This window comes from Parus major, chromosome 3, assembly GCF_001522545.3.
Source record: "Parus major isolate Abel chromosome 3, Parus_major1.1, whole genome shotgun sequence".
NCBI classification, from domain to species: Eukaryota; Metazoa; Chordata; class Aves; order Passeriformes; family Paridae; genus Parus; species Parus major.
In genome coordinates, this window is record NC_031770.1 from 89,807,504 (window position 1) to 89,833,878 (window position 26,375).

A 26,375-nucleotide genomic window follows, 5' to 3' on the forward strand; every position below is an offset into this window, starting at 1 on the left:
ACTTCCCACAGAGCTTAAGAAGTAAAAAAGCCTCAGATGACATTTCAAGGGAGGATAGCTTGGGAGGTGCCTTTTCTTTTAAACTAACCTCAGTAGAAGAATGAGGATACAATCAGGTAAGTGTCAAAATGAATGATGAATCCACACATCAGGTAACTGACCCAGTTATGAAAGAATATTGTACTTTATTATTTTAAATTGAAAAACAGGACACTTCAAAACTTAAGGGATTAAAACTGTCCCAACTGCAGCCAATGGAAATATAGTCTTTCACTTCAACAAAAACAGAAAATGTCCTCAGTTAATCTGGAAAAAACTTTGAAATGCTGGAGTGATCACTAGTTGCTGCCAACCATTAGCTTTCCTCCTTTTCCTCCAACTGAATTATGCCAAATCTTTCATGGGCAGTACATTTCAATTGCTATTTACTTATTTGCTGTCTTGCTTTCCTACAGATTTTTGAGAGGAAGATGGAAAGCTGATCTGTTTCCAGAATTTATGATAGGGGAAAAACACAGCTAAAAAATGAGGAAAAAAAAAAAAGATAAAGCCTATCTTAATCGCTGGCAAGGAGCTGGCAAAAAGATTGTTATCTCTTGGAGAGAACTGAGGGGCAAGCTTACAAAATATGCCACTACTATTGACCACCCTCCCTCAGAGCAAAGCTTTGTTGCTGGTGTCTCACTGATCTGTCCTATTGCAGTCCCAGCTTTATCCACTTATACCCACACTGTGAAAGACAAAGCCATAATGACAAACAAAGATAACATGCATATGCAGGATGATGCTGGACTGTGCATGAACAGGATTCGGCCAGTTGTTATTAAGGAGTAGTGGCACTTTACCACAAAGAACATTAACCAGATTTCCATTGCTATAAAGCTCTTGATTAGTTTTTCTCCTCTTCTTTTCCCTAGACCCAGATCCAGTTATATCCTTTGCATTAGCTTTGTGTTCATCAATACATTCATGCTTTGAGTCAATTCCATATGCTATCACAAACGATTCACCTTTTTTCCAGTTTAATATTCTTCTCAGTTCCAGTAATTAAAACTGGCTTGGTGCAGGGTCAGAAAACACAAGCCAGTGCATGTAAGGAGAGGTAGGCCAAGGCAGAAGGAGGACAGGGAGAAGGGCACAGAACTTCTTTATGTGGAAATGAGCTGTTAGACAATCTCAAGCCCAAACATGTAACTTTACCTGTGCAGCTTTGCTGCAGACACTTTAATTCTTTGTTATGTGTCCTGCAGGCTTCTCCTAATAGCCATCTGCAGCCTGACAGTAATTATATAGCCTGGCTCAAAGGGTTGAGCAATAATGTGATAAGGTGAACATAAAGAACTCCAAGAGAAAGCTACCTTTTCAATATGTTTAGAGGCCTAAAATGTCAAGTAGTGTCTACTGAGGTGTTTCTAAAGCACTTAGCCATCCCTTGAGAGCTGCACGTCTGTTTAGTTGTAGCATCTTTGTCTTTGAGAACCTGTCCTTACCTCTCAACAACCTCCTGGGTCATTTAGGATCACATCTTTCTTTCTGTAACAAAGGCTGAGAAACAAGTGTGGTAACACCACCAAAGACCCTGCAGCCCATGATTCATAGCTACTTCCAGCAATAGTGTTCACGCAGTGTGTGGAAGCAGCAGTGAGACAGCAGCTGGGACGTCTTCCCTCATATAACTCAGTTTCTCACTGGGAAAAAGCAGATCTATTCAGATTATATTTCACCCATTTCTCAGTACCTGAAGCTCCATCCAGAAATACAAGCTGCCAAAGAAATTTAAAAATGGAATGTAAAATTATTCAAATACCTGAACTATTCAATGGGAGGCCAATGTCATCTTTCTTGATACAGCCAGTCTATCTGCAAATTGGCAGTTCAGCCTCACCAGTATTTCCTGAGCTATCTTACAGAGTTTTACTCGAGATTCCTGGAACATGTTTAGACTTATTAATAAATTCAATCTTCTGTTACATGTAGTAATACACAGGTTTCTCCTTGGGATTTTGAACAACTCTTTCATGATATTAGTTAAAGCCTTTTCCTTGGTGGAGTGCCTCAGAATTACACAGCTCTTATGAAAAAGATTAAATCAATTGGAGTCATGAGAAATTTGAGAATGAAGATTTCTCAGGGGGTGATCCATATGACCAAAAGTTGCACACACACATACACTAAAAGGGAGGTTATAGCCACCATTAGACTTAATTATTTAAGCATGGAATTTTTTGGCTGTATCTGCTGTTGCTCCTTCTTGTTCTGCTACTCTATGTCCCTAACAGCCTGCACTGAGGAAACCTTGCAGGAGCCTGCTCTGCCTCTTTGTACCAAGCATGGATCCATGCAAGGCACAAACCCAACAATGCTGCCTTGGTGCTGCTACCCAACAGCAGTGGCTTTGGAAAGAACCAGCTGGCAGCAGCTAATCCAACAGGCAAAACCTGGGAATTCTGGTGTCAGTGCCACAGAGCGTGGGAGAGCTGCAGGTTTGGCAGGCAGATGGCTGCTCTTTTACACAACTGTGCAAAGTACAGTTCTTGTGATAAAACATTACAGTTCATGACAGGTTATTTGGGGCAAGGGTTACATTTCCCTGAGGCTTATCTTGGTGCCTGATACATTCTTTGGCAGAAATGGGAATTTGGACAAAGATTAAAGAAGTTATGGATGTGAACAATTGGGTTACCACATGGAGGCTGTATTGCTGTTACTGGCAGTATTAGGAGAGGTTAGAAATGTGAGGCATATAATCATTTACAGGCATAGGAGAGAAACCAGGCAGTCATTTTCTAAAACCTCAAATACTAGAACAATGGAGCCTTGGGAAATTTGGTAATGCAAAGCATGGTTTGGGTTCCAACTCTTACCTCACCTGCTCAGGTTTAACTGTTTCTTCATACTCAAAGTAAATACCTTCCTGAATGCATGTCTATTATTATTATTATACATATATATATTGGAGATATTGAGCTGAAACAGGGAATATAAGCAACTGAAACACAAACTTTGTGCAAAGCAAGGTTAGAAATACATATTCAATTACATGAAGGTGTGTCATTATTTTAAAAGCTTTTTACATGTATTTCTTACTTTAACATCATAGGTTTAGTATCAGCTGGTGAATGGCCAGGAGAATATGGTTTGTCAGCTCTCCCAAGGCAACAAGTAAAAGAGGTGAAGTATACACTTCATCTACCTGCTCCTCTGACTTTCTGCACAGGGAAATAAGTAGGTACCATCCGTCTCTGAGCCTGACATCACGGGTTTAGCAGCAAATATACAGCCCAGACCAACACATCCTTCAGCAATCCTGACCTTTGAACAGTTCTCTTTGACCCAGTGCTCTTCCTTCCACTTCTCAGTCACTGGTGTTTCTGTATTAAATGCCTTTCCAGGGTTGCAGCCCACCAATTATGCTGTTTCATGAGTGCTGCCATAGGGCAGGGATGTCACAAACCAGTTCCTGGCTCCTGTTAGCTACACAGATGAAAGCAGTCAGATGAGAGAGAGCAGGACAAGAACCATACCTAACAAACCATTGTCCATTTCACTGCCTGGGGGTCCCTGCTGGAAAGGGGCCACAGCAGTGGGGCACAGGATGGAGGGAAGCTGTGTACCTGCCTGCAAAGCCCTCTGCAACCCACAGGCTGCCTCTCGTTGCAGGCAGGCTTGTCACTCTTCACTGTCTGGCAGGCTGTCACTACTGTTTCTTATCCAAAAATTCCATGGCAGGCTTTATGGGAAACTGAGGGTCTTACTCAAAGAGAACTGCATCAGCCCCTAGAGCTGGGGCCTAAAGGTAAGGTAAGCAATAATTATTTCAGGTATTTAAATTAAGCCTTCTGCATCCCTCACAAAGCAGCCTGACATCTCTACTCCTCTGCTTGTCTACCTGTACACAAGATCACTTGCTAGTTCCTCAGGGGTGCTATAAATAACAGCAACATATTACAAAGTGCTGTAACTCTAAGTACTAGTCCAACTTTCAAAATTGTATCAATTAGTCCTCCTAAGGAAATTTCACAAGAGGTATTTTCAGTATCACATTTGATTTCTCTTTGAAATAGAGTCTCCAAAACATTTGTAACTTGCCTCTGGAGAAGAGACCCTGAGAAGTACTCATCTGGTGGAAATACCTAGGAGGTATGAATGGTGTTAATGGTAACCTTCAAAGAGTATGTTATAGCAAATACTGAGTTTCTAAATGCTCTCTTTTGCCAAGGTTTCTTCTTACTGTTTTGATTTGGCACTCATCTCTGTCTAAATTCTTTTAAAAAACACCAACCAACCAATCTCATTCATAGAGACAAGGAGAATGCATTTCCAATAATTTTCAAGTTTTCAATAGAACTTAATACTCCATATAAAATCAAATGTATGATAGGAAGCAGAAGAAATGAAAATACTCTGTAATTAATGATTTGGAGATATGGCCCTTTAAAATACAAGAGCATTATTCCCATTTGGTTCATAGTTACCTAACCAAAAGCCTACATGATGAGCAATCTTGTAAACATTGACTACTCCCACCAGGAACTATAACTTATTTGCAGTAACAATACTGAAGCATAAAAGGAGACAGAACTGCAACAAGCAAGTTGCCAGGCAATGAACAAATACACAAAGGGGAGGAAAAACAGGTCCTGTCTTGGGAAATTTGTGGTATTTGTAGATTTAATACTATGGCAGTTTAGTATCTTGAGCTGGACCTGACCTGAAGGAATGTGAGTATGGAAGAATCAAATTCATATTTGTTATCTCCACAGTTCTCAGATGTTTGTTTTCTCTGGCAGAGCCTTGTCTACATGAAGGCACCTCAAACTGGTCCCAGGATGGGAAAAGCCCCTAGGTTTCTGCCTGGCAGAGGAATATGCCTCCAACTGAGGCCACTGAGCCCAGGCCACTTGCCCAGGCCCACCCCAAGGCAGGAGGACACAACAGTGCAACAGCCCCTCTGCTTTCAGTGGCCTGGAGTGTACCTGGCAGTGCAGCTAACTGGCTCTGCTTTTATTTCCCAGCCTGTAAAAAACTGAAGACTGAAAACTGATATTAAAACACATATAAAAACTGTTACTAATGTGTCATACTTAGGAATTCTACTATTTTTTTCACTAAGTGTGGGAATTCCAAGCACAGAAAGCTCTCAAAATCTTGCAAATGCATGTTTAGATATAGACATGGACACAGAGTTTGATTTGAGGCCTTGGAGAAAGCTTCCCGACTTAGAATCATAAGTAAGAATGTAAGTTTAAATAGAAAGGCATTAGGTTAAGTTGTGAGAAGTTTTAAGGTTTTAAAGTTAAGATATAGAAGTAATTATCAAGGTAATAAGAAGTTTAAGGTATAACAAGTAGTTCTGTGTGTCACTACATGACCGGAAAGTCTGCACTGCAGCAGAGACATATAAAACATATAAAACAAAATAGTTATTGGTGTGAAAAGAGAGACATTCTTTTGTGGTGTTAGTTTATTGGCTAAATAACCTTTAAAAGACCTTGTGAACTGTAGTCCTGTAACCACTAACTAGGAATGTCTGGTGAATAAGGTGAAGATGTACGTGCTCCTTCATGAAACTGTAGAATAAATCACGCTTTAGGACATCTCCCAATAGTGCCTTCTCTCACAATCTCGGTAACTAAGGATCAGTACTTTATTCTTAGTTGCTAAACTTCATGTAAAAAATATGCTACAGCTTGAGTGTGGCAAGAAAAATGAGACAGTTGCTAAAGAGAAAAATATTATTTATTTATTCTGCTTTTCAACTAACTTTTGAATGTTCCAACCCACACTCAACTAGTATTTGTGGCTTTGCAGGAGATGTTGATGATGGAACTTTTTGGTGTATTGTCCTTCAAGAGGATATATGTGTGCAAAAAAGCGCACACACCTACAGTCCTGCCTGTGGTGGGAATTCAAGTAACCAAGGAACTCAGTCTCTTCGTTAAGATGCACACTATGAATTCAGGCCTTTGTAAAGCTTAATCATCAACAGAGTCTTTGGAAGGACTTTGCACTCAGCCACTGTTTTTCTTATGTCTAAAGAAGAATTTCACTGCTTCTGATACTCACAATGAATGAAGTGATGCATTAAAGACAACTCAGCATGCAGAGAAGGATGAGAAGGTAGCCTTCAGCTTTGCTATAGAGCACCTGGCATTTTTTTATTTTATATCACACAGTTATCTACTAAAAAAAAAAAACCAAAACCCACAGGTCAGTCTATGGAAAAGAATATAAAGATAATGCTATAATAAAGGGTCTCCATCTTAGAAGATGCTGGAAAGAAAATAAACTGGAAAATAATTTGGAAGTTCTTGCTGTCTTTGGAATACTTTGTACCTTGTGGACATCATCAAAGAGCCTCTTTAGGACAGATTTGAACACCTGAATTGGTAGGAGAGTACACTTCCAAGGGAACTGGTGGTAGCAGGAGAAAAAGGTGAACAGGATGAAACGGGCACCAGTCACCATGCCAGACCACTCTGAGAGGGAGCAGCTCAGCAATGTGTGCACAGAATAATTCACACACTACAATTGCTATTACTGCCAGCAGCATTCATGGCATGATTAGATATGCCCAAGTCAGTCAAGGCACCATAATCATGTCCTGTACACAGACACAGCAAAAGAATATGTGGGCTACTCAGAAATGAGAAATTCAAGTTCCTTGCAAAAGGAACATGCTAATACAGAACCAAGTGGTGAAACAATGTGATTATATTCACTTTACATAAATGCACAAAACTTTGTAGACTGAAATGCACAATTCATCCTTACTGAAGTAAAAAACTCCAACCCTCAAAACCAACGGTTATCAATAAAAATTCACCAAAAACATCCTAGAAATACACCACTTAGATTCATGACATAACTTAATGCTACTACAGTCATTTCTACATCAGGCAACAGCAAGAAAAAGAAATTTTAAAGCAATATTGACAAGCCACAACAGTGTCTCACACACTAATTGAGAAATTGGCTTGGAGAGGAATAAATGTTATTAGTTAGACCAGAATAAGTCCCCTTTAGTCATATTCCTCAATGCAGAGCAGGAAGACTTTAACTGGAAGATACATCAGAGGATCCTTCACTTGAATCTTTTCAGTGCCCTGACTTCCTTCTCCCCCCAGACAGATCATTTAATCCAAGTTTCTAGTCAGCAAGACTTTCTGCATCAAGAAATAATTGACTGAGCAGAAATCTCTCCAGTGCCTCAGGAAATGTCTGGAGGCCTCCTCACTAAAAATGAAGCAGTTATTGCATCTGCTGCTCACCTGAGTCAATTATACTGGACACAAGTGCATATCATAAATTACAGTCCTGGAAGCATAAAAATTTTATTAAAAAAAAAAAAGGATTTTTTTTTTCCTACCAAACATACCATTTCAAAACTTTGGAAGCAGATTGTTTCATTTGAAGTCTTTTCATTTTACTCAGAGAATAACACAACATACAGCAATGCCAGCTCAAAAATCACCTTGAACAAAGCTGCTTTAAAATTATTTTGCAGATGATTCATGAAGTAAAACAAATCTTCCTTTCTTCCTTCTAATAACAGCCTCATCACAAGACGTCTGCTCATTACTTATTACTTTTAATGACAGCTGGTAAAAGAAAGGATTCTGTAGGAGTGGCCTCACGTATGAGTCTACATATCTTTCATCTCTCCCAGAGGGTATATTCTCATAGAGCCAAGCTACTCTATTTAGATTTAGTGGCAGGTGATTTGAATAGCTTTGCAGCTATACAAAACACAAAGTGAGTTATCCTCTGTCGAGAAAGGCAGGAACATGTCAAACAGCTCCTTGCTGTGCAGGTTGCAAGTCACATATTCTCCTCTAATCAACCTACCAAATTACGGGTACATCAGCCTTTTCCCTCAATCATTTCCTTTGGACTGTTCAGACAAAGTAGTTAAGCCTTGGGGCTGGGGATATGGGTACAGAGTAAACTAATAACATCATCCAAAGTACTGTCTACAAGCTTTTTCTCATATTAAGTGTATTGGAAGTAATTATACATGATACTCAATGTACTGGAAATAATTATACAACATTAAGCATGTGGGAAGACATTATATAATAGTGGTTTGTCTTGAAGTCATATTTTAAGTGATGTGCAAATGAACATTTCTGCATGTGATGCCGTCAACTTTAGAATGTCTTAGTCCTGCACTGTGGATCACCCCACACTGCCAGAACATATACGTTAGAACTAGAGGGGAAAAATCTTGAGCTGAAGGTGGTGAACAGTTCACAAACAGAGCTAACTCATCACACTGTTCTGCTAGAAATTCTGGTGTCAGAAAAGAGTTTACACCTTTATCAGTTTTACTGGTGCAAAAGTAAAATACCTTGATTTTCTGTTATAAACAAGTATTAGCTGTATAGTTGATGAGACTAAGGACACAGGACTAGAAATAGAGCAGATATTGGCACTAAAATAGCACAAAAATGAGCTGAGTTTAAATACCGAGAAAGACAAATCACTGAAATTGTGCTCTTGAATTGCAGGTCAAAGAGTAGCATTAGAGGTCAGCTGAAGAGTACAGATTGCATAATCGCAGCCTACAATATAATAAAACTGATCTTAATTTCCAAATTTTGTGTATGCTACTGGAAATATTTACAGCGCACTTTACACCAGAACACTCAAAGCAGTTTGGATATATACCAAAATACCCAATTCTTCCAGAAAAATTTATCAGTAACACAAGGCTCTTGCTGTCAGCCAAGTGAACTGAGAGCACAGACCCTAAACAATATAGACAGGTTGGCTCAGATTCATAAGATGACAATGTTAACTTTGATTTGGCACAAGGGTTGCTCCAGACACAGGCTCACTGCCCCAAGAGCCAGAAAGGGGCTAACACAGCTGTTGGCTATCAGGTGTGACTAGTCACTGCCAGGACTCCTCAAGTGCTTCAGCTCTAACTCAGAGCTGTGGAAAAGCTAAGGCTGGATAGCAGTGTGATGGTACAAACATAGAATCTTGATATTTTGGTGCAACTGCCCTCAAACATGCAAGGCTTTGTCCCCTTAGATCTGCAATAAAGTACAACTTGGCTTTCACATGAGGGATATGCCTCATCAGACTGCCATTGCCAACTGCGACACTTTTGGCCTCTTGATGTTTCAAAAATAAAAAAGCCTGTGTGATTCTTTTAGCTAGAAGATTGTTTTCTTGTCCCCCAAACTAAGTCAACCAGTCACCTCCAGACCTACTGTAGTATTCAAAACAGCACTGCTTTCAATCAGGCCAGCCTGTACAATTTCAGTCAAAACCATGAGGTTTTAAAAAAAAACCATGAGGTCCTAAAAACCAGCTCATTATAAATTGTTTGTAATTTTATTTTAACAATTACTGTTTGTTCTGTCAATGCTGCTCTTTGTGTAGAAACTTATGTCATTAAAATACTTTTGCATTGCTTTACTGTAAGATTTGGTATCGTCCACTAATGCATTTTAGTTTTGTTATTCTATTATCTTAGAAGCTTATTCTATCCTTTAGGCATCTCATATCCTGGAATAAAGACAATTAAGCAGTTCTTGTAAGTACAGTCATTGATGAAATATCTAATAGTACAGTTCATCCATTAGTGGGCTGTATCACAATTTGGATACCTTACCTATTCTCAAAGCATTGGTTTATCACATACCAGCCCCGCTTGTCCCTGCTGCCTATGATGAGCTTTGTGAATGTAACAATGAGGGTCCAGGAGTAATGAACTTCTGCTTCTCAGCAGTGAGAAACTTTCCCTTCACGTTAACTTTCAGCCTTTTGTCTCTTCATTTAGTGAAGACTTAGCACTAATAGGCTTTCATCGAATGTAAAATACATGCCTTGACATGCTCCCGCATCCTCTTTCCGGAGACAATGCTGTTGCAATTCCCTCCAGAACAACTTCCAAGTAACAAATTCATTTTCAACATCTTCACGAGCTGGGCTTATGCTTGACACCACAACACGTGGCTTCCGCAGCTGGAGAGATACAGAGGAGGATCTGGGGGTGACGAGGTGAGACCTCTCTGGATTTCACTCCACCCACTCCGAGCATCATGTTTTTCCGCTTTCCTCTGATCTGTAAAATACACAGCAGCATTTGCACACTGTCCGCGCTTTAGGGCCCTTCAATTTGGACCTTAACTTTGGCGCTCTCAGGCCCACAAGGGACTCTTTCCCCCCAGAGCACCAGCCCGGCCAGACGCGCCCCGTCCTGTGAGGGGACACCTTCCCGCCGCCATGTCGCCTGGCGCAGGCGAGCGGCGCCTCCTCCCCTGTGTCCGGGGCTTGGGCCGGGCTTTCGGAGCAGCGGCGCTCACGGTCGCTGCCGGCGATCGGCTTTGCCTCTCCGAGGCCGCTCCGTCGCTCCTTCCCCGGCGGCTCCGCGCCGAGAGCGCCGCAGGCCGCGCTCAGCCCGGCGCTGGGGGCGGCGCCCGCCGGCGGAAAGTGCTGAGTCACGGCCTGACGCGGGCCGCCGTCACGTGCGGCGCCGGGCTCGGTCCCGCCGCCGCACCGAGCGCACCCGCCGCACCGAGCGCACCGAGCACTGGCGCGCTCGCTTCGCTCCGGCTCCGCTCGCTGCCTCGGCCTCTCCCGCGACCGGCCGGCATGGGGCTGCTGTCGCAGGGCTCGCCGCTGAGCTGGGAGGAGACCCGGCGGTACGCGGAGCACGTGCGGCGGCACGGCATCCTCCAGTTCCTCCACATCTACCGCGCCCTGCGCGACCGCCACAAGGACGTGCTCAAGTGGGGCGACGAGGTGGGTGAGACCCCTGCGAGCGCGGCCTCCGCCGCGGCCTCCGCCGCCCCCTGTCGCGGGCGCAGGTGCCGTTCCGGTGCGGTGCGGTGCGGGTCGGGCCGCGCCGGCCGCGATGCCCGGAGCGGGCCCGGCCGCTCGGCCGCGGTCGCTCGGCGGGAGGGGACGTTGCGAGCTGCCCGGCGGGGCTTTGTTTACCTCGCGCACACACGCGGGCTCGCCGCCGCATTTCGTTGCGCAGCGCGGTTGCCCCGCTATTACCCGCGGTTCTGAAACGCTACAACAACTTTCAGCGTTTCCGCCTGGCACGGCTCGGTTGCCCGGGCAGCCCCTCGGGACGTGTATTCCCGGGGCGGTGATGCTCAGCAGCGCTTGCTTCTTCTCCGGAGTTTGTTTACACTCTCTCGATGAGTCTGAGTAAAGCATGTCTATGCTTCGAGTCCACGGCAGTGCTTGTTCGGACTCCGAATCAGTTTTTGGGAGGAAAGCGGGGGAAGCGGGACTGGGGACGGCCGGGCGGCTCTGCCGTGGCAGCCCTCTCGCCGCGCACCGCGTTCCTCCTGTATCCCTGCGTGAAAGGGACCTGCCGAGCCCTGCTTTACCCCAGAGTTTCCTGGGAGTTTGGTACGTGTCAGCCTGCCTTCTGAACAAGGATCGGGATGGTCGCTCGGATCACGACCTGAACTTCATTACAGGTGCTTTGTGCCCAAGGACCGTAACTTTAGTCAAAGGTCTTGGGTGTGTTGCCTCGTAAACCTGCGCTCAGTTGTGCCGCAGCCTGACAGCGCTCTGCAAGGAGCAAAGGCTGCCTTCTCTATTGATAGTTCCCCAGGAGACAGGAGCAGCTTCACATATGCTGCGCTAGAAACTGTCCATGTCCGGGGTGTTGGTGAGGTCCAGCATTGGTCACCTGGAGGTGTCCCAGATGAGGCTGGAGGGAAGCTGGAAGAGCAGAGTAGGATACAAGTAATGTAGGGACTTGGCCATTTCATCTCTGTCTTATGCAGAGTTTGCTTTCTGAGCAGCAAAAGCATTTGTGAGAAAACTTCATTCGAGTCATAGCAGCTGTTCACAGATGCTCTTTGCCAGAGGAGAATGCTGTTCACCGTGTGCACCTTGAAAGAACTTGTCTCTTAAAGTCAGTTCTTCTTTAAATGAGTCCTTCTTATAATTCATGTAACAGCAGGGCAAGTGTTAGCACACAGCTGCTTCCATGAGTGATGGAGGCTTGGCTACTAAAATCTACTTAATGAATACATGTAGTATGCACCACAGTGTTGTGGACTCAGAAAGTTTAAATATACTTTTATCTGTCCCTTTCTGTCGTTTGTGTTGCCACATGTCTAATATGACTGAAGTTATGCTGACAAAAGAGCCTCACAGTCTTGAGTCTGGGAATATAAGACGGAGTCTTCCTGTTGCTCTGAGACTTAGCTTGAGGGTTTTCTCATTAATCTTTAAGAGATGGTACTCATTTTTCAACGGGTGTTGGATTTTAGTTGTCCTTGCTCTCTCAGAGTGAAGTTTCGTAAGATAGCTAAGGCTGATCTGGTAGCAAGCTGGTTCAGCTTCCCTCCCTGTTCCAGGCTCGTATTTCTGCTGTCTGCCTTGTGTTGTTACTGGCCAGCTGAGTTTAAAAAGTTAACCCAGCGGAAAACTCTTCTTCCATTCAGTTTTTTAAGGTGGTTGGTTTACTCAGCAGAGCTCCAGCTCTTTCACAGATAGACCCAACAAGCTCTGCTTAATGTGACGAAAGTAGCAGGAGTGTGTGGAGGAGAAGGTCGAATACAACCAGCCCCTGCAGCTCCCACAGCTGATCATTTGATAATCTTAGATGTATGGTGAGACTGGACTCAGAGCCTCATTCTTCTTTTGGCCTGGGGACCGTACTGCACAAAGTGTTCATGCTTGATAAATAGTGGAGCAATATGTTAGAGGAGATTCATGGTTTCCTTCTACCATGCCCCAGCATGGCAAGAGGCAAGCTTTTAAGAGCAGTATCATTGCAGACATGATTTTGATAAGGAGCTGAGAGCTTTATCAGAAATATCTGTGAACATTCAGACAAGGTCAGGTTACCTGGTTCATTGTAACCTGGTTCAAACCTCTTTATTTTAGCAAATGCTAATAAGCTCAGGTGTGGCAACTGTGTTATGCAGTGTTATATTTTTACATAACACAGCATTTAGGAGTGTGTTAATGGACCAGGTACTTGTAGCCAATCTGCATTGTGCAAACACAAACCATACCTCAGTCCATAACTTAGCTGAGATGTGCTGCAGATAGACTAATGCAGAGGGCAGTACATTTGTTTTCCATTTTTCTCCTCAGGTGTCTAGTTGTTAGAAAGTGGCGCCACGTTTATATGCAGCTTAGATGAGTCAACTGACTAATTGGACAGCTTTCATAAAAAGTCTTTTTTGCTCTTCGACCTTCATGTATAAAGTCATAGCCTGAGGGTGTTTAAGTGTTTTAAAAACTTCTTGAAGATAGAAATCAAGAATGAGGATGGCAGCCCTCATGTAATGGTGGAGATAAAACAAGAATGAACAAAATTACTTTTGTGTTCAAGAGATGTTTCTGTGACCCTGTTTAGTGAAAAACGTGTTTTGTAATTTTTTTTAAAGGAATGTTTATGAGAAAAAACTCAACCTCAGTAGCACATACTGAGTTTGTTTTTCAGGTATGTGTGGATACTTGAAAGGTTGTTCCCCGTGTAGGTGATGGCGTTGTGAAGGGAATACTGTGTTTGCCCCTGATTGTAGATACCAGCCTTTGCCTCATTAAGACTCCCACTTCTCAGTGTGTGTTTTAAGACCCATTACAGAGCTGTGGGGGTCCCTTGTGGTGCTTACAACCTCCTAGGGACTCCATTCCCTGGGGTTCCAAGGGGATGAAACTGGGGAGTCATCATGTACACCCAAGATGAACATCAACATCTTGGGTGTCAGACAGAAGTGTTAAGGCTAAGTGCTAACAGAGCACGGTGGTGGCATCTGTTTTGAAGGGAGTGAGACAGCATCACAGCTTGCATTGCAGGGTAGCATTCCCTAGTGCTCCCATCCTCTCCTGAGTAAAGAGCTGGAAAGGTCAAAACACTGGTTCTGCTGCCTTTTCAAAAGTCAGCTCTTCTATTGCTTGCAGTGTTAACAGAACCAAGAGCTGTTGTCTGATTTGGGGTAAGTTATTTTTTACTCCATTTTCCGCAACCATGAAGCCTTTGCAATCGTAAAAAACAAAAGCCTACCAAATACGAGTGTAACAAAGTAAAATTTGCTCTAAAAAAAGCTTTCTAAAGCTTTTTCTAAAGCTCCTTTAAATTCCATTCGCAGGTAAAGGTCTTCTGCCTCTTAATAATCCTTCTACCTCATTTAAAAATAACAGTTGACCTCCCTGTTTATGCTTGACTTCTCCTGACTGTGGAGAATACAAAACAGTGAACTATCTCATTATCATCATCAAACCCAGCCTTACTGTCATTGCCTTAATGCTCACAAAGTTTGGGCAACAGTTGTATCTGCTGGTGAGATCCTGTCATGCTAACAAGTATGATCTCCTCGTGTTCTCATCTTCCTCTTCCATCCAGTAATGTGTGCTTGACCTCGGGGTTGCAGAGTTGTGATCATTGTTTATTTTTTTTTTTTTTTTATTTTTGTGCAGCTGAATCCAAAACCTGCAACTTTTCAGTAGTGTGTTTCAAAACTCCAGTACAGTTAGCAGATACTATGTGAAACAATTAGTTTGTGCAGCTTGGCAGGCGCTAGCCTGTTCTGCTGCTTCCCAGCTTTTATTCCAAAAAGCTCCCTTCTGTGCCAGTGCATTATTAGTCTCCTGTGCTGTTCAGCACCTCTTGTCTGCTGGTTGCATTCCTCTAACTGATGGATGTTGCTTAAATTTCCCTTTGGAGCTTTATGTGGACATTTGGATCAGACAAGTGGAACGGCTGGCCCTTGGCAAGACTCACTGCTGCTGTTTTGTGCTGAGCACACAAGTGTAGAGTCACAGCATTTCACACCGACCAACATATACTTATGTATTCATATTGCATGTAATACTTGTGTTCCACAGTCTGTAAAGACTAAGGAGGAGCTGTTTCAGCATAAAAAAATTTGGAAGCAGTTGTCCCCGAAGGAGATCTCAGAAGAAAGGGATTTAGCATGGGGAAAACATGACAGTTTTATTTTACAAGTACTTGTGAATGAAGTAGGAATTTGATTTGCTCAGCCTTGTTTAGTGAAGTTGTACATAATAATGTTTTTGTTGTGCATGAGTCGTGTTCCCATAAGTATAGGGACTAAGCATCTTCAGCTTTTTAAAAGTTGTTTTCTTAATGGAAACTTGAAGTGAAATTTTGAGGCCTTTAAAAAGATTTGATAATGCTGTGTATGCAGCAGCATGAAAAATGTACCACTGCACTGCTTGCAAGTCAAGTCTTACTGAGTTAATTCTATTTTGGATTTGGTTCTTTGTTTTCTTTCTTGCCTTTTATCTTTCTCAGGCCTTTTTAAGCTTCTTTTGACCTTTTTCCTGTACACTCAATTAGTTCCCCTCCTTGTCCTTCAGTTTTTGAATTGTATCTTGTAAATAAGTTAAATGAAAACTGAGATGAACATGTGCTAATCAGCACTTCCTCGTGCAAGAAGCAAAACAGCCCTTCTCAGGATCTACAAGAGGCCAGGGGTTTCTTACCAGAATGTCCCAAAGGTTCTGATTAGAAGATGCATAACTCTCTTGAAAGCTTTCTCCTTCTTAATGAAAGGCTAGGCTGTGAAAAGAGCTGTATTTCCTTGAGTGGTTCTTTCAAGGGAACTAGTTCTTGCATTAGTGTCTTGTTACAGTTTCTAGCCTGTGATGGTTTTGGGTGTTTCCAGGGCAGTAGCAACGAGTAAATGGTATGATCAGAGATGTTACATTACAGTTTGCAGAACTTCAGACTGCTAAAATTATTGCTGTGTATTAAGGAAATGAATTTGGGTTCAGACGCACACAGTTTGAGGCTCCAGTTTGCCTGTCACCCACTTAAAACCAGGAACAAAAACTAGGGCATTTTTTTAGCAGTGGTGAATCTAGCTCACCTGCTGCATTAAATAAGAACAGGTACTATCCCTAATGTACACAGAAGTTTTCATCATCTGTTTGCTAAAAAGACGACCAGTGAGGCTTGGTGAGATACAGATACCTGTGCATAAAAATGTTCTAAAAGTGAGAAGAAAGGACCAGAACTGATAGAGTAGGTTCAGAGAGCATCATGGCATACAGAAAGGTATTGTTTATTTCTCATTTTCCAGGAAACTTGGCTAACGTAGTGGACCAGAAGAGCAGATGTCCTTTTAAGACAATTACCTATTTTACAAAGCCTAGATGCCCTGTGGAACAAGATGCCACATGATAGCTTTGAAGCCGAGACAGACACTGACTTGGATGGACAACAAGAATAGACGGTTTATTATGGTTTCTTTAAACTTTACATGCTGCAAGATGTTTGTCTGTCTATCCAAACCACTTAGATAATTGTACAGCGAATTGTGAGGTTTCTTCAATGCTTATCTGAAAGTTTCTAACTAGCTTTTTGTTCTATTTGTTACGAATAAAACAGAATCACAAAAAATAGTTGTTGCATTTTCCAGAATGTCAGTAGTATATGTTTATTAAAAAAAAAATCATCCAAATCATTATACAGATTCATCATCAGTACTGTCATGATCTCCCATTCTCACTTTATGCAAACTGCTGCAGTATACCAGTGTGCAGAAATTGCTTTTTTAAATGCTTTTCTTGGTAATCTTGTGCTTGTGTTAAAACTAGCGGTGGCATGAAGTCTTACAAATTTTTTTGGCATTCTTGTCATTTTAGGACAAATGCTTTTAGTCTCTCTGTCCCCCAGTGAAATTCTCCAAACAGAATGCATTTTTTTATTTTGTTTTCACGCAGAAATTCCTCATGATGGCCTCTGCCAAATGAGGCATGTGCAGATGCATCTCAATGGAGCTGTCTTAATCGATGTGCTCACCCACTGGCTGCTTGGGGGGAAGCAGCACTCGTGAATGATTTCGTGATTTGTCACGTGTCCGCTTACCCTTTCTCTTTCAGCTTTATTTAGCTAAATAAAGGGACAGTGGAATTATTTATTTACAAATAGACTTAGTGCTTACTATCTCTTGTATGGATACCTGCTGTTTCAAATAGTGGCATTTCTGGGGCTGTGTCTGAAGGTGTGATGTTATTGCATCACCTTATGCTGCTTGACAGCCATGAGCGTGTATGTATGCAAGCTCCAAAAGGAATACACTAATGGAGAGAAATACAACCCTTTAAATCTTGACTTGAGCAAGATAGGTGCCCTTGAAGAGTCCTCCTGTTTATTCCTTCCCTGGATGCTTTGACTGACTGCCATAAAACTTCTTTTTCTGTCTGGTTTTAATCCTGGCATCAGGGAAAACCTAAACTAAACAGTCTAGCTCTCAAAACATGCATAGTGTGCTAACCCTATGATGGCTGATAATTTTGCTTCATCTCCCTCTGCTTAGAGGCTGGGTGATGTGTACATGTTGTAGTGTAGCACCAGTGACCTACCTGAGAGCTGTACTGCCAGATGCACTGTATATGTGACAGTGCAAGGCTCATTGTAGTTTATACTGAGATGATCTTCAAAAATTTAATTTAGTAATCAATGAAAACCAGTTTGGAAGTTTTGGGGTTTTCTGTTGTGTGAGATTTTGTTTGGATTTTTATTTAGGGTTTTTTTTTTATGTGTATGTGATTGGTTGGTTGGCATATTTTAGGACTGTTTTTTAGGATTATTTTAAGGAGTTTTTTCCCAAAGCAAGCTGCAGTTGGTCATAAATATTGACCCGCCCTCATAATGAACATTTATTCCTCCTTCGCAATATCAGATTTTAATAAGAGAAGCTTAAATTACCTATTGCTTGTATATTTCTGATAACAAAATATTCTGTTCAGTCTTATTTCCTTCTGTGGATATCAAATGTATTGCTGTGGTTTTATCATGGGATATTTTCTATTGTAATTCCTATTTTCCCTCAGGATCTCTTCTTGCTGTGCAGATGCCTTATTTTAGTTAACAGCATGAGAAAGGGTGAGTCAGAAGGATGAGTACAAGAAAGATTTTATTGTTGATGCTGCATATTCGGTTGTTCAGGTTTTTTATTTTTCTTTCTGATGCAAAAGACGAATTAGAAACTTGCAGCATTTTATTTCAGAGGTGAATAAATAAATAAGGTTGTCTCTGCTGCAGAAATCTAAAGTTAACATGATCCTAGTCCTTTTAATAATATTAGCCTCAGGTGTTAGTAGAGAAGTCAAAGATGACACTTCTTTCTGTAGTGCACCACATCTTATTTCTTTAGAATCATGCAAATGGTTATAAATTCTCAATTTTAATTTTCAATAACCCAGCTTCCTGGTTTGTGGCGTGTGCAGAACACAATCTCTAGTCACATTTTGTCATGCACAAAAAAATCTGCAGCTGTGATATTGTTACATGGGAGGAGTAACAGGCAAAAGTGCTTAGTTGGGGGTGGCTGTGTTGACTGAGATGAGAGCCTCTGCATCCTCTCTGTTTTGTCTGTGATAATATTTAATGTGGCATAGAAATTCTTAATTTTTTCATTATTGTCAATGAGTTGTGTTTTGTTTCTGGGACACACTTTCTGTGAATTGGTTTTGTTTAGAGTTGGCAATGGTATTTTTTTAATTGGATTTCCACTTCCAATCTGCTTGATCAAAATTAAGTATTTTGGGAATTACATTTTAATCTTGGTTCTCCTGTTGCAGATTTTTGAAATTATTTCTGTGGCAGAGAATATCCATGGGCTTGCTGGCTAGAAACAGGGTAACCAGCCTCTGTGGCACTTCCAGACTTGTTTTCCTCTGAAATTTGCTCCCTCAGGCGTTAGATTTATTGTAAGACAGTAAAGCTTTCATTAAAGGTACATTACCAGCTGTTTATTTCTCTGGCTCCATGCTTTATCACCTCAGTGGTGAGAAGATAACTGCATCAAAAAAACCCACTGTGGCTATTATCAGACATCCATCAGAAGTATTTGTACCTAGAGAAAATAATCTACTTTTTCCATCTAACACTGAAAACTTGTGGCAAAGGTTCTTTAATGAACAGTCAGATTATTAAAACTTAATTATCTTTTAGACCGTCATTTAATGATAATGGTACTGTAATGACGCATTAACTGATAAATAAATATATGGAAGAACTACTATTTTTTCCATAAGTGAACTTAATAACTAGTGAAAAGGGTATTTTCTACTGCATACATACATATATGAAGCAAACTGCATGAAAATACTTAAATGTTGGTAGTGGCTTTTGTTAACAGTATACAATACCCGTAAGACCTCATTGGATGTTCAGGAAAATTTTCAATTTCCCTTAAACCTCCAGGCCTGAAGTAAGGTTCATATGAGGAGACTGCTAACAATTGTTCCAGGTATGTGTGGCAGTAGCTGTCCAGTGGAAAGAGAGAGAAGCTGTCATTAAGATTGTTCTTGAGAAACAGGAGTGGTCCATGAGTCAGCTATGATCAGTTTTATTTAGAATCACAGAATGGTTTGCGTTGTAAGGGACCTTTGGAGATCATCTTGTCAAATTCCATGCCCTGGGCAAGGACATTTCCATTACACCAGGTTGCTCAAAGCCCCATCCAAACTGGCCTTGATCAGTTCCAGGGATGAGCCATCCACATCTGAGACGGATGGTCAGGAGTGTGGTACATGGCTAATACAGATAGTGTTTTTCACACATAGAAGGCATGGAACAATGTTTTTTTCTTTGCTTTTCTATTAAAAAATAAAAAAAATAATTAAAAAAAGCTTTTCTTCAAATCATTCTTTTAAACCGTTTTCTTCCATTATGTAATCTTGGCACCTTACTTCTGAGCTTATTAAGGTCCCGACTGATGCTTACCAGTGTTCTCATAGGCAGAAGTACCTCACAGCAAATACATTGAATGTTAAAAGGATTTTAACATTTAACACTACAGCAGAGGCTTTACTCTCATGTATTAATGGGTTTTGTTCCATTGTGTAGGTAGCATGATGGTGTTACATTAAGTGTGCAAGGGTGGGTTTCCATATTGGGAAGCAGACCATTACCAAGGCAAGTATTTGGACAATGATATGTTGCTGTCCAGGCGTTAGAAAGATAAATTACTTGTCAGTAGAATTGCCATGTTAAGGTTTAGGGCTTAACACTCTTCAGTGATCTTAGGTCTAGGGGGAGAGGTTAGCAAAGCTTGAGAAGGATGTACCACTGATAGCGGGCACAAAGGACACAGAATTTACAGGCCACAAGGACACTTGGCAAAACTCCCAAGATAAGTAAGAAACAAACAAAGCCAACTCAGCAACTGTGCGGAGATCAGTTCCAACTGGGTAAAAGGTAACTCCGGCAGGGAGAGATTCCCACCACCATGGTCTGCTGACTCAAGAAACCAACCAACTCAAGAGAAGTACTGAGTATGCAGACTAATTAGCATGAGAAGAAAGAGCGTCATTTAAGGTAGAATTAATAAGAGAGCTGTGTAACATGTAGTCAATGAAGTGTGATTTCTTTGCTAAAATGTAGAAATGGTATAAAGCTTTGATGATGGGGGAGATAGCAACCTTTTGCGGGTTATCACCTAGCTCCTTGCATTGCACAAATTAGAATAAACAAGTATTCAGCCTGAAGTTGAAACATGGGTGTTTCAGATGAGACACGAGAAAAAAACCATTAGGGTGGTCAGGCATTGGGGTAGGTTACCCAGGGAGGTAATAAAGTCACCATCCCTGAAGACGTTGAAGAGGCATCTAGGTCTTGCTCAGTGCCATGATTTAGTGATATAGGGCAGTGTTGGGCTGACAGTTGAACTTACTGATCCTTAAGGTCTCTTCCAACCTTGAAGAGTCTTTGATTAAATGGAAGTACCTCGTCTTGGTGTGTACGTTGGCACTGCACACTGGGCAACAAGCCCACATTTGGGACAACAGTGTGGCATAGATGGCAACTTCGGTTCTCCTTGTTCCTTAAAATTACTGCTAACGGGTTGTTTCTGATAAACCCTCATTTTTAAGAAGCACTCCTTATGCAGAAATAATATGTGTAATTATAGTCAAAGAACTCAGGCATTCAAAAAATTTCAGACATGTGTACCCGTTTCCAGAGAGCTGTCATCTTTCATTTTGCCTCCAGACAAGCCCAGCACAACTGTTTTACTGAATGAATGGAGAGTGGTTGTGGTTCTCTGCAGTTGAGAGGCTTCAAGGTCTCACTCGTATTTACAGAGGCAATATCAAAGAATTTTCAAAAGCCTAAAATTTTTTTGGTAGCCAACTATGCAAAAAGGTCGTAATGAGTGAAGTAGCACCATTCTGGGTGCTAGCAAGCTAATGGAGCATGGTGCTTCTTGAGAAGATTCGGTAATGGAGTGGAGCGGAGCTGGCGTGGAAGTACTCTGTAGATGCAGTTATATTGCAAGCTAGTAATTAAGAGGAAGGAAGCCTCTAAAGAGCAGGTTTTCCTTGTGTTGGCTCATAAGTAGTTCTGATACTTCAAGTCTTTGCTTTAACTAAGATTGTATTTGTTTCTATAATGTGTTTAACTGCGAACAGTAATTTGTTTTAGGCTTGCTCTGTGTTGGAATGGGGCAAGGGGTTGGACTTTCAGCTTTCGCTTTGTAACCTTGCTGGCCAAACTGTTGTTCTTTGCCTGGTACGGTACCACAGAACTTCCGTGAGCCAGGCAGACCAGGGGTGGTCAGAGAGATTCATCCACTGAAGTTGTGTGGAGCATTGTCTGTCGGCAGGGAGGAGCTGGGATGCCACATCTTGTGCTCAGGAGCCTCGCAGCATGTGCCAGCCAGAAGACAGAGGTGTGTAGGGTTTGCTGCACAATGAGAGCACTGACTGGAAACTTGGGTCCAAAGTGGCCATGACAGGGTGTATTGTCCTCGCTGGCTCTAAGCAGGGCTGCTGGTCAGCCATCTGCATCAGGAGTTTGATCTGATGTGTGTTTTGCTTCTTGCTAAGAAGCCTAGTTAAAATTATAGAGAAAAGTGAACTCTAAAGAGCTCAGCAAAACAATGAATTATGGATGTTGGGTGAAGTCCCTCATATTTGGCCTTTGGACTGGAATCTCTGCCAGGCGTGCTGTTTCTCTCAGCTTGGCTGCATTTCTCTGAACTTTGTTGTGGATAAAAAACATGTGAGGAGTCTGTGAATGATGACCTGAAGTTGAATGTAAAAATGTGTGAACTCTGAATTTGTTTCTTTCTTTGTAGCTGTAGGCTAAATCTTTTGATGAGCTTAAATTATGTTCTTTAAGGATGCCCATTCAGTCAGTCCCTCTGTTGTCAAGATACTCTGTGGGTTTCTTGGAAGTGTTGGCAGCTGTCTGAAGTTTTTTCTTTTCTCATTAAAATTAATGGCAGATCATCTGTGTGTTAACACAGCTTTGAAGATTTAGTCAATGTTTCTGGAGGCAAAAGTAATAGTTGTTTCTAAAGCTAGACACTTAAATATATTCACTACTGCATTTGAAATATGAAACACTTTGATTTCTTTGGGTTTGCCTTCTTGACTTAGTGTTTCTTTACACTTTTGCCTTTTTTATTAAACTTGCAGTTTGGTTTATAGAGAAATACAGTCTTCTCCCCATCAGCTCATTACAGCTACATTTGGAGAGGGATTTCTAGGACAGGAGGCTAATCACAGTAGCATACTCATGTAAAGGTGGACAACTTTGGGTCTCTCAACAGGAGCTGCAGTTCCTGTGCTCTCCCTTCTGCCCCACTCCCATAGGCAGTGTGGGGAGAAGCCAGGCATGTGGCGAGCTTGATGCCTATTCTGTGTCCATCTGTGGACTCACACCTGTGGACTCGTATAGCTGCTCTACATTAGGCCAGCTCCTAGTGAGAAGGATACTTTTACAAAGGAGGAGATGATGGTGAATGTGGTAAGAAACTGGAGTCCCTTTTTCTTTCCAGTATTCAAAGTCAAGTGACACTGGAGAGACTAGTGCTGGGCAATAATTAAATCAGTGCTCAACTGTGTTCTGATTGACCTATAGTCTGTAGTTATTTCAAGTAGATTATTGTGGCATAATACACAGAATTGATAAAATATACCATGCAAGAAAGTGTGATCTGCACAGAAACTAGAAATCATTATTTTTTTCTTCAGGAGATGAAAATTTGATCTTAGAAAACATACAGCAAATGTGTATGCTGGATGAGTCCCTCCAGAGTTTCTCTGATCAGATTCTGTAGAATTACAAGCACTCTTGGATAATACTGCTTGTAATTTAATCACAAATCCCAACTAAGGATTATATTTTTTGTCACAGTAGCAATAACTCTTCCATGGGCACTGAAGCAACCAAAGAACGTGAAGACTACAAATCTACTTAAAGTGTGCTGTTAAACATGGCACAACTTCCCTGTCTTTTGGCAAGCTGCTTACCTATTTTCATCAGACTTCTGCACAAAATAGAAATTGCCATGAGTTGCTATGCTGCATCTTTAACACGAGCATCTTTTGTGAATCTGGGACTGGAGCAGTCACATTTGTTAAATACAGAGGGATGTGGCTCTAGACAGTATTGGAAAATGGAACTGAGGAGCACAGTGCACCTCTGACACTTCTAGCTGTGAAATTGCAATCTGAATTTTTAACTGTAAGTTGATGTTTGAATTAGATGATTTTTGGAAGTCTTGGAGGCAGTGGTTGGAGAGACTCCTATAAAAGGCACTGTCTGTCACCACTGGTTCAGCTGGGGTTTGAAAGCCAGTACGCTGGTAGTGCATTTCCATGTGCGACTTCTGTTTTTTCATGGTAGGCACATTGTACTTTACATTGCACTTGGGGACTGGTTTGTCTTTTACACTTCCCAGAACATTGCTAAGCATCCTCTGACCTAGAGGTATTAGCGAATAGAGCGTACCCACAAGTGTTAAAGGGCTACGGGGTCCAAGCAGCTGTTGGGTTGCTCTGCTGGGTAGTATTCTGAAAGTCTTCACAGGAGTCTTTATTTGACTGCAAGTGTGCATGGAGATCAGGAAGTTTGAAATGAGGGTGTTCCAGGTTTGGCTGCTTTCAGATAATGTCTATTAGGGGAACATACTATGAAGTGCTGGGATGCAGCTGTCATGAGCGGCTTGCTGGATCTAGGGTTGTAGCTTGGTGCAGGGACAGGGGAAGAGCTCTGGGGATAAGATACGCTGCTGGGCAGGAGGAGAAGAAAATGCGGCAGCAAAGCTGAATCAGGCAGGGGTGAAAAACACTGCTATGCCAAGAGCTGAAGTGTAATAATGACAGGACTGATGCTGTCACCAACAGCTGTGGGCTTTCTGTGGTGTAAATGACACACAGTGGTAGTCTTTAGTAGCTCCAACAAGTTGTGGGTGTAAATGGATGTCTTGTAAAATAACTTTTGGTTTTTTTGTTTGTCAGCAGGAGAGACTGTAACTGATGGGATGACAGTGAAATGTTTGTGGGTTGCATATAGCTTACATGGTGTTTTAATTCTTTCTTTCTAGAAATAATGTGGAGGCAAGTACAAATTCATTGTCTCCAGCTAGAAATGGAGGGAAAGAAATGTCAAGGAATTTCAAGTGCTTATTCAAGATGAAATAAGCCTGCAGCCATCTTTGCCAGTGCTGCTTACTGCATATAGTTAGTAATGTTTTTGAACCTTCGTAAAGTTCAGTGTGACGTATCTTTTTTTTTCACCTGATGCTTGAAATTGCATGCCAGTGTGTTTGTGTCTGAAGAAAACCTTACTGTATAATTGTTTGGTTTTTTTTTATTATTTACAAGGTGGAATATATGTTGGTAAAATTTGACCATGAAAATAAGAAAGTGCGTTTGGTACTCTGTGGTGAAGAAGTTGTTCAAACACTGCAAGACAGAGGGGAGAAGGTAAACCCCAAGTGAGTAGAAGTTTCCAGTTTCTATTTTTTTTATTCTCCTGTTACGATACTGTGCAAAATTTTGTTAACCTGGTTTACCATTCAAGTCTGCTATTGGTAAAACTGTAAACCACAAATACTGATATTTTCAGATAAATCTGGGGTTCAGGAAGTGAAAGATTTTGAGCACACTTGCAGGCAGTCCCTGCACTTTTTGTATTATGCTTTGAAATAGAGGGTGTAATGGTGAGCCCACAGAAGTTGCAGTTTGTCTTGCTCTGATGTTGTGCCTGTGTGTATGCAGTAATCCATGTTCCATAAAGTACATGTGCATGTGCACTTGCTCCTGTATCTCTTGACTACAGGAGCAAGAGAGGGCTGTATAGGGGAAGCCTGTTGTCTGTAGGAGCACTCTTGCATTTTTGGAAGAACTAGAAGTGTTGATGTAAGAATGCAGGGAAGTTTTTCCCTATCCTTTCCTGTGGAAAAGCAGCAGTGATCTATATTTTCTGGTTCTGGTTAAAATCCCAAGAAAAAAAGTTTGAGACAGATGCTAAGGGTGACTGCAATTTGGTGAAGGCAAATCCTGCTTATTGTATTACACAGCAGCACCATTACTGCCAAACTGCAGCTTGCTTTCTTTTCACCACTTCCTGATGGTTAGGTACATTGGAAGGTAGACTGTGTTCCTTTGTCAAATATTCAAATATAGGAGACTTTTCTTGCAAGTGGTATTAATTTCTGAAATTCTTACAAATAATTCATCTTTTTTGAAGTTGCAGAAATATTTAAATGTGCTTCTTTTATTATAGTCACCCAACACTCTGGAGACCAGAATATGGAAGTTACATGATTGAAGGAACACCTGGACAGCCATATGGAGGAACCATGTCTGAATTCAATACTGTTCAAGACAACATGAGGAAAAGACGGCAAGAGGCTGCTTCTGTACTCAAAGAAAATGAGGCTGTTTGCACAGTGACATCATTTCCAAGGTGAGATGGTTGTTGAAGTGTAATGCTATGTTTCCTGTTCTCCTTTTACACTTTTTCTACTTATTACATATAGCTAAACTGTTCAATGAAATAGAGAAAAATATGATTTGATTTAAATAGTTTAGCTTGATGTTCCAGTCATGTTTCCTAAAATTTTTATTGCAACGAGACAAGCAAATAAGCATCTTTTACATTTTTAGGTTCCTTCTAACCTGTGATAAATTTGTATTAGGAGAGAATATTGAATATTTGTAACATAAAGTGTTAAGTCTAGAGTAGTCTATACCACCTTGAGTTGATACAGATTATATAGAAAAGATTTCTCTTTACCTTTTTGCAAACTGTGATCTTTATAAGTAGCAGTTTTGCAGAACATGGCTAACCTCATCTATTTCTAATACTACTTTTTCACCTAAAGTACGTGCAAGCTTCTGATAGTTTGGGGCACCTGAACTTAATACATCTATTATACAATACTCTACTTATTGAATCTAGAAAGGAGAGCATCTCTCCTGGGTTAATAATACCCTTACAAAGGATAGGTTTCATCCTTTCTACTGTTGTAAAGGAATTATTGGAGAAATTAAATTTAGGATGAACTTCATTATCTAGGAGAAACTGTATTTTGTGACATTCCTTTGCAATATAATTCTAGGCAGAGATTTATTGCATTTGTTCTAACTAGCCTGGTCAGAGAAGTGAA

The 26,375-nt window shown here is 41.4% G+C and overlaps 1 protein-coding gene and 1 long non-coding RNA gene across 8 annotated transcripts in view; one reads left to right on the forward strand and one right to left on the reverse strand.

Moving 5' to 3' along the window:
- Nucleotides 1–5,721: 5,721 nt before the first annotated feature.
- LOC117244085 lies at nt 5,722–10,429 on the reverse strand. The gene is made up of 2 exons (XR_004496498.1): nt 10,320–10,429; nt 5,722–10,078 (listed from the first exon to the last, which is right to left on the reverse strand). It is a non-coding gene; the product is annotated as an uncharacterized LOC117244085 (long non-coding RNA).
- A 91-nt stretch (nt 10,430–10,520) lies between these two features.
- The window catches only part of GCLC (glutamate-cysteine ligase catalytic subunit), a 36,463-nt gene continuing 20,608 nt past the window's right edge, over nt 10,521–26,375 (forward strand). For 2 of the 7 annotated variants that reach the window (XM_033513023.1, XM_033513025.1), the window contains exons 1-3: nt 10,521–10,758; nt 24,586–24,698; nt 25,490–25,672. In XM_033513023.1, the coding sequence (XP_033368914.1) occupies nt 10,609–10,758; nt 24,586–24,698; nt 25,490–25,672 (446 nt within the window). In that variant the 5' untranslated portion in view covers nt 10,521–10,608. The remainder of the gene's footprint in view (nt 10,759–24,585; nt 24,699–25,489; nt 25,673–26,375) is intronic. The other 5 variants (XM_033513022.1, XM_015622381.3, XM_015622379.3 and 2 more) reach the window with 4 other exon arrangements.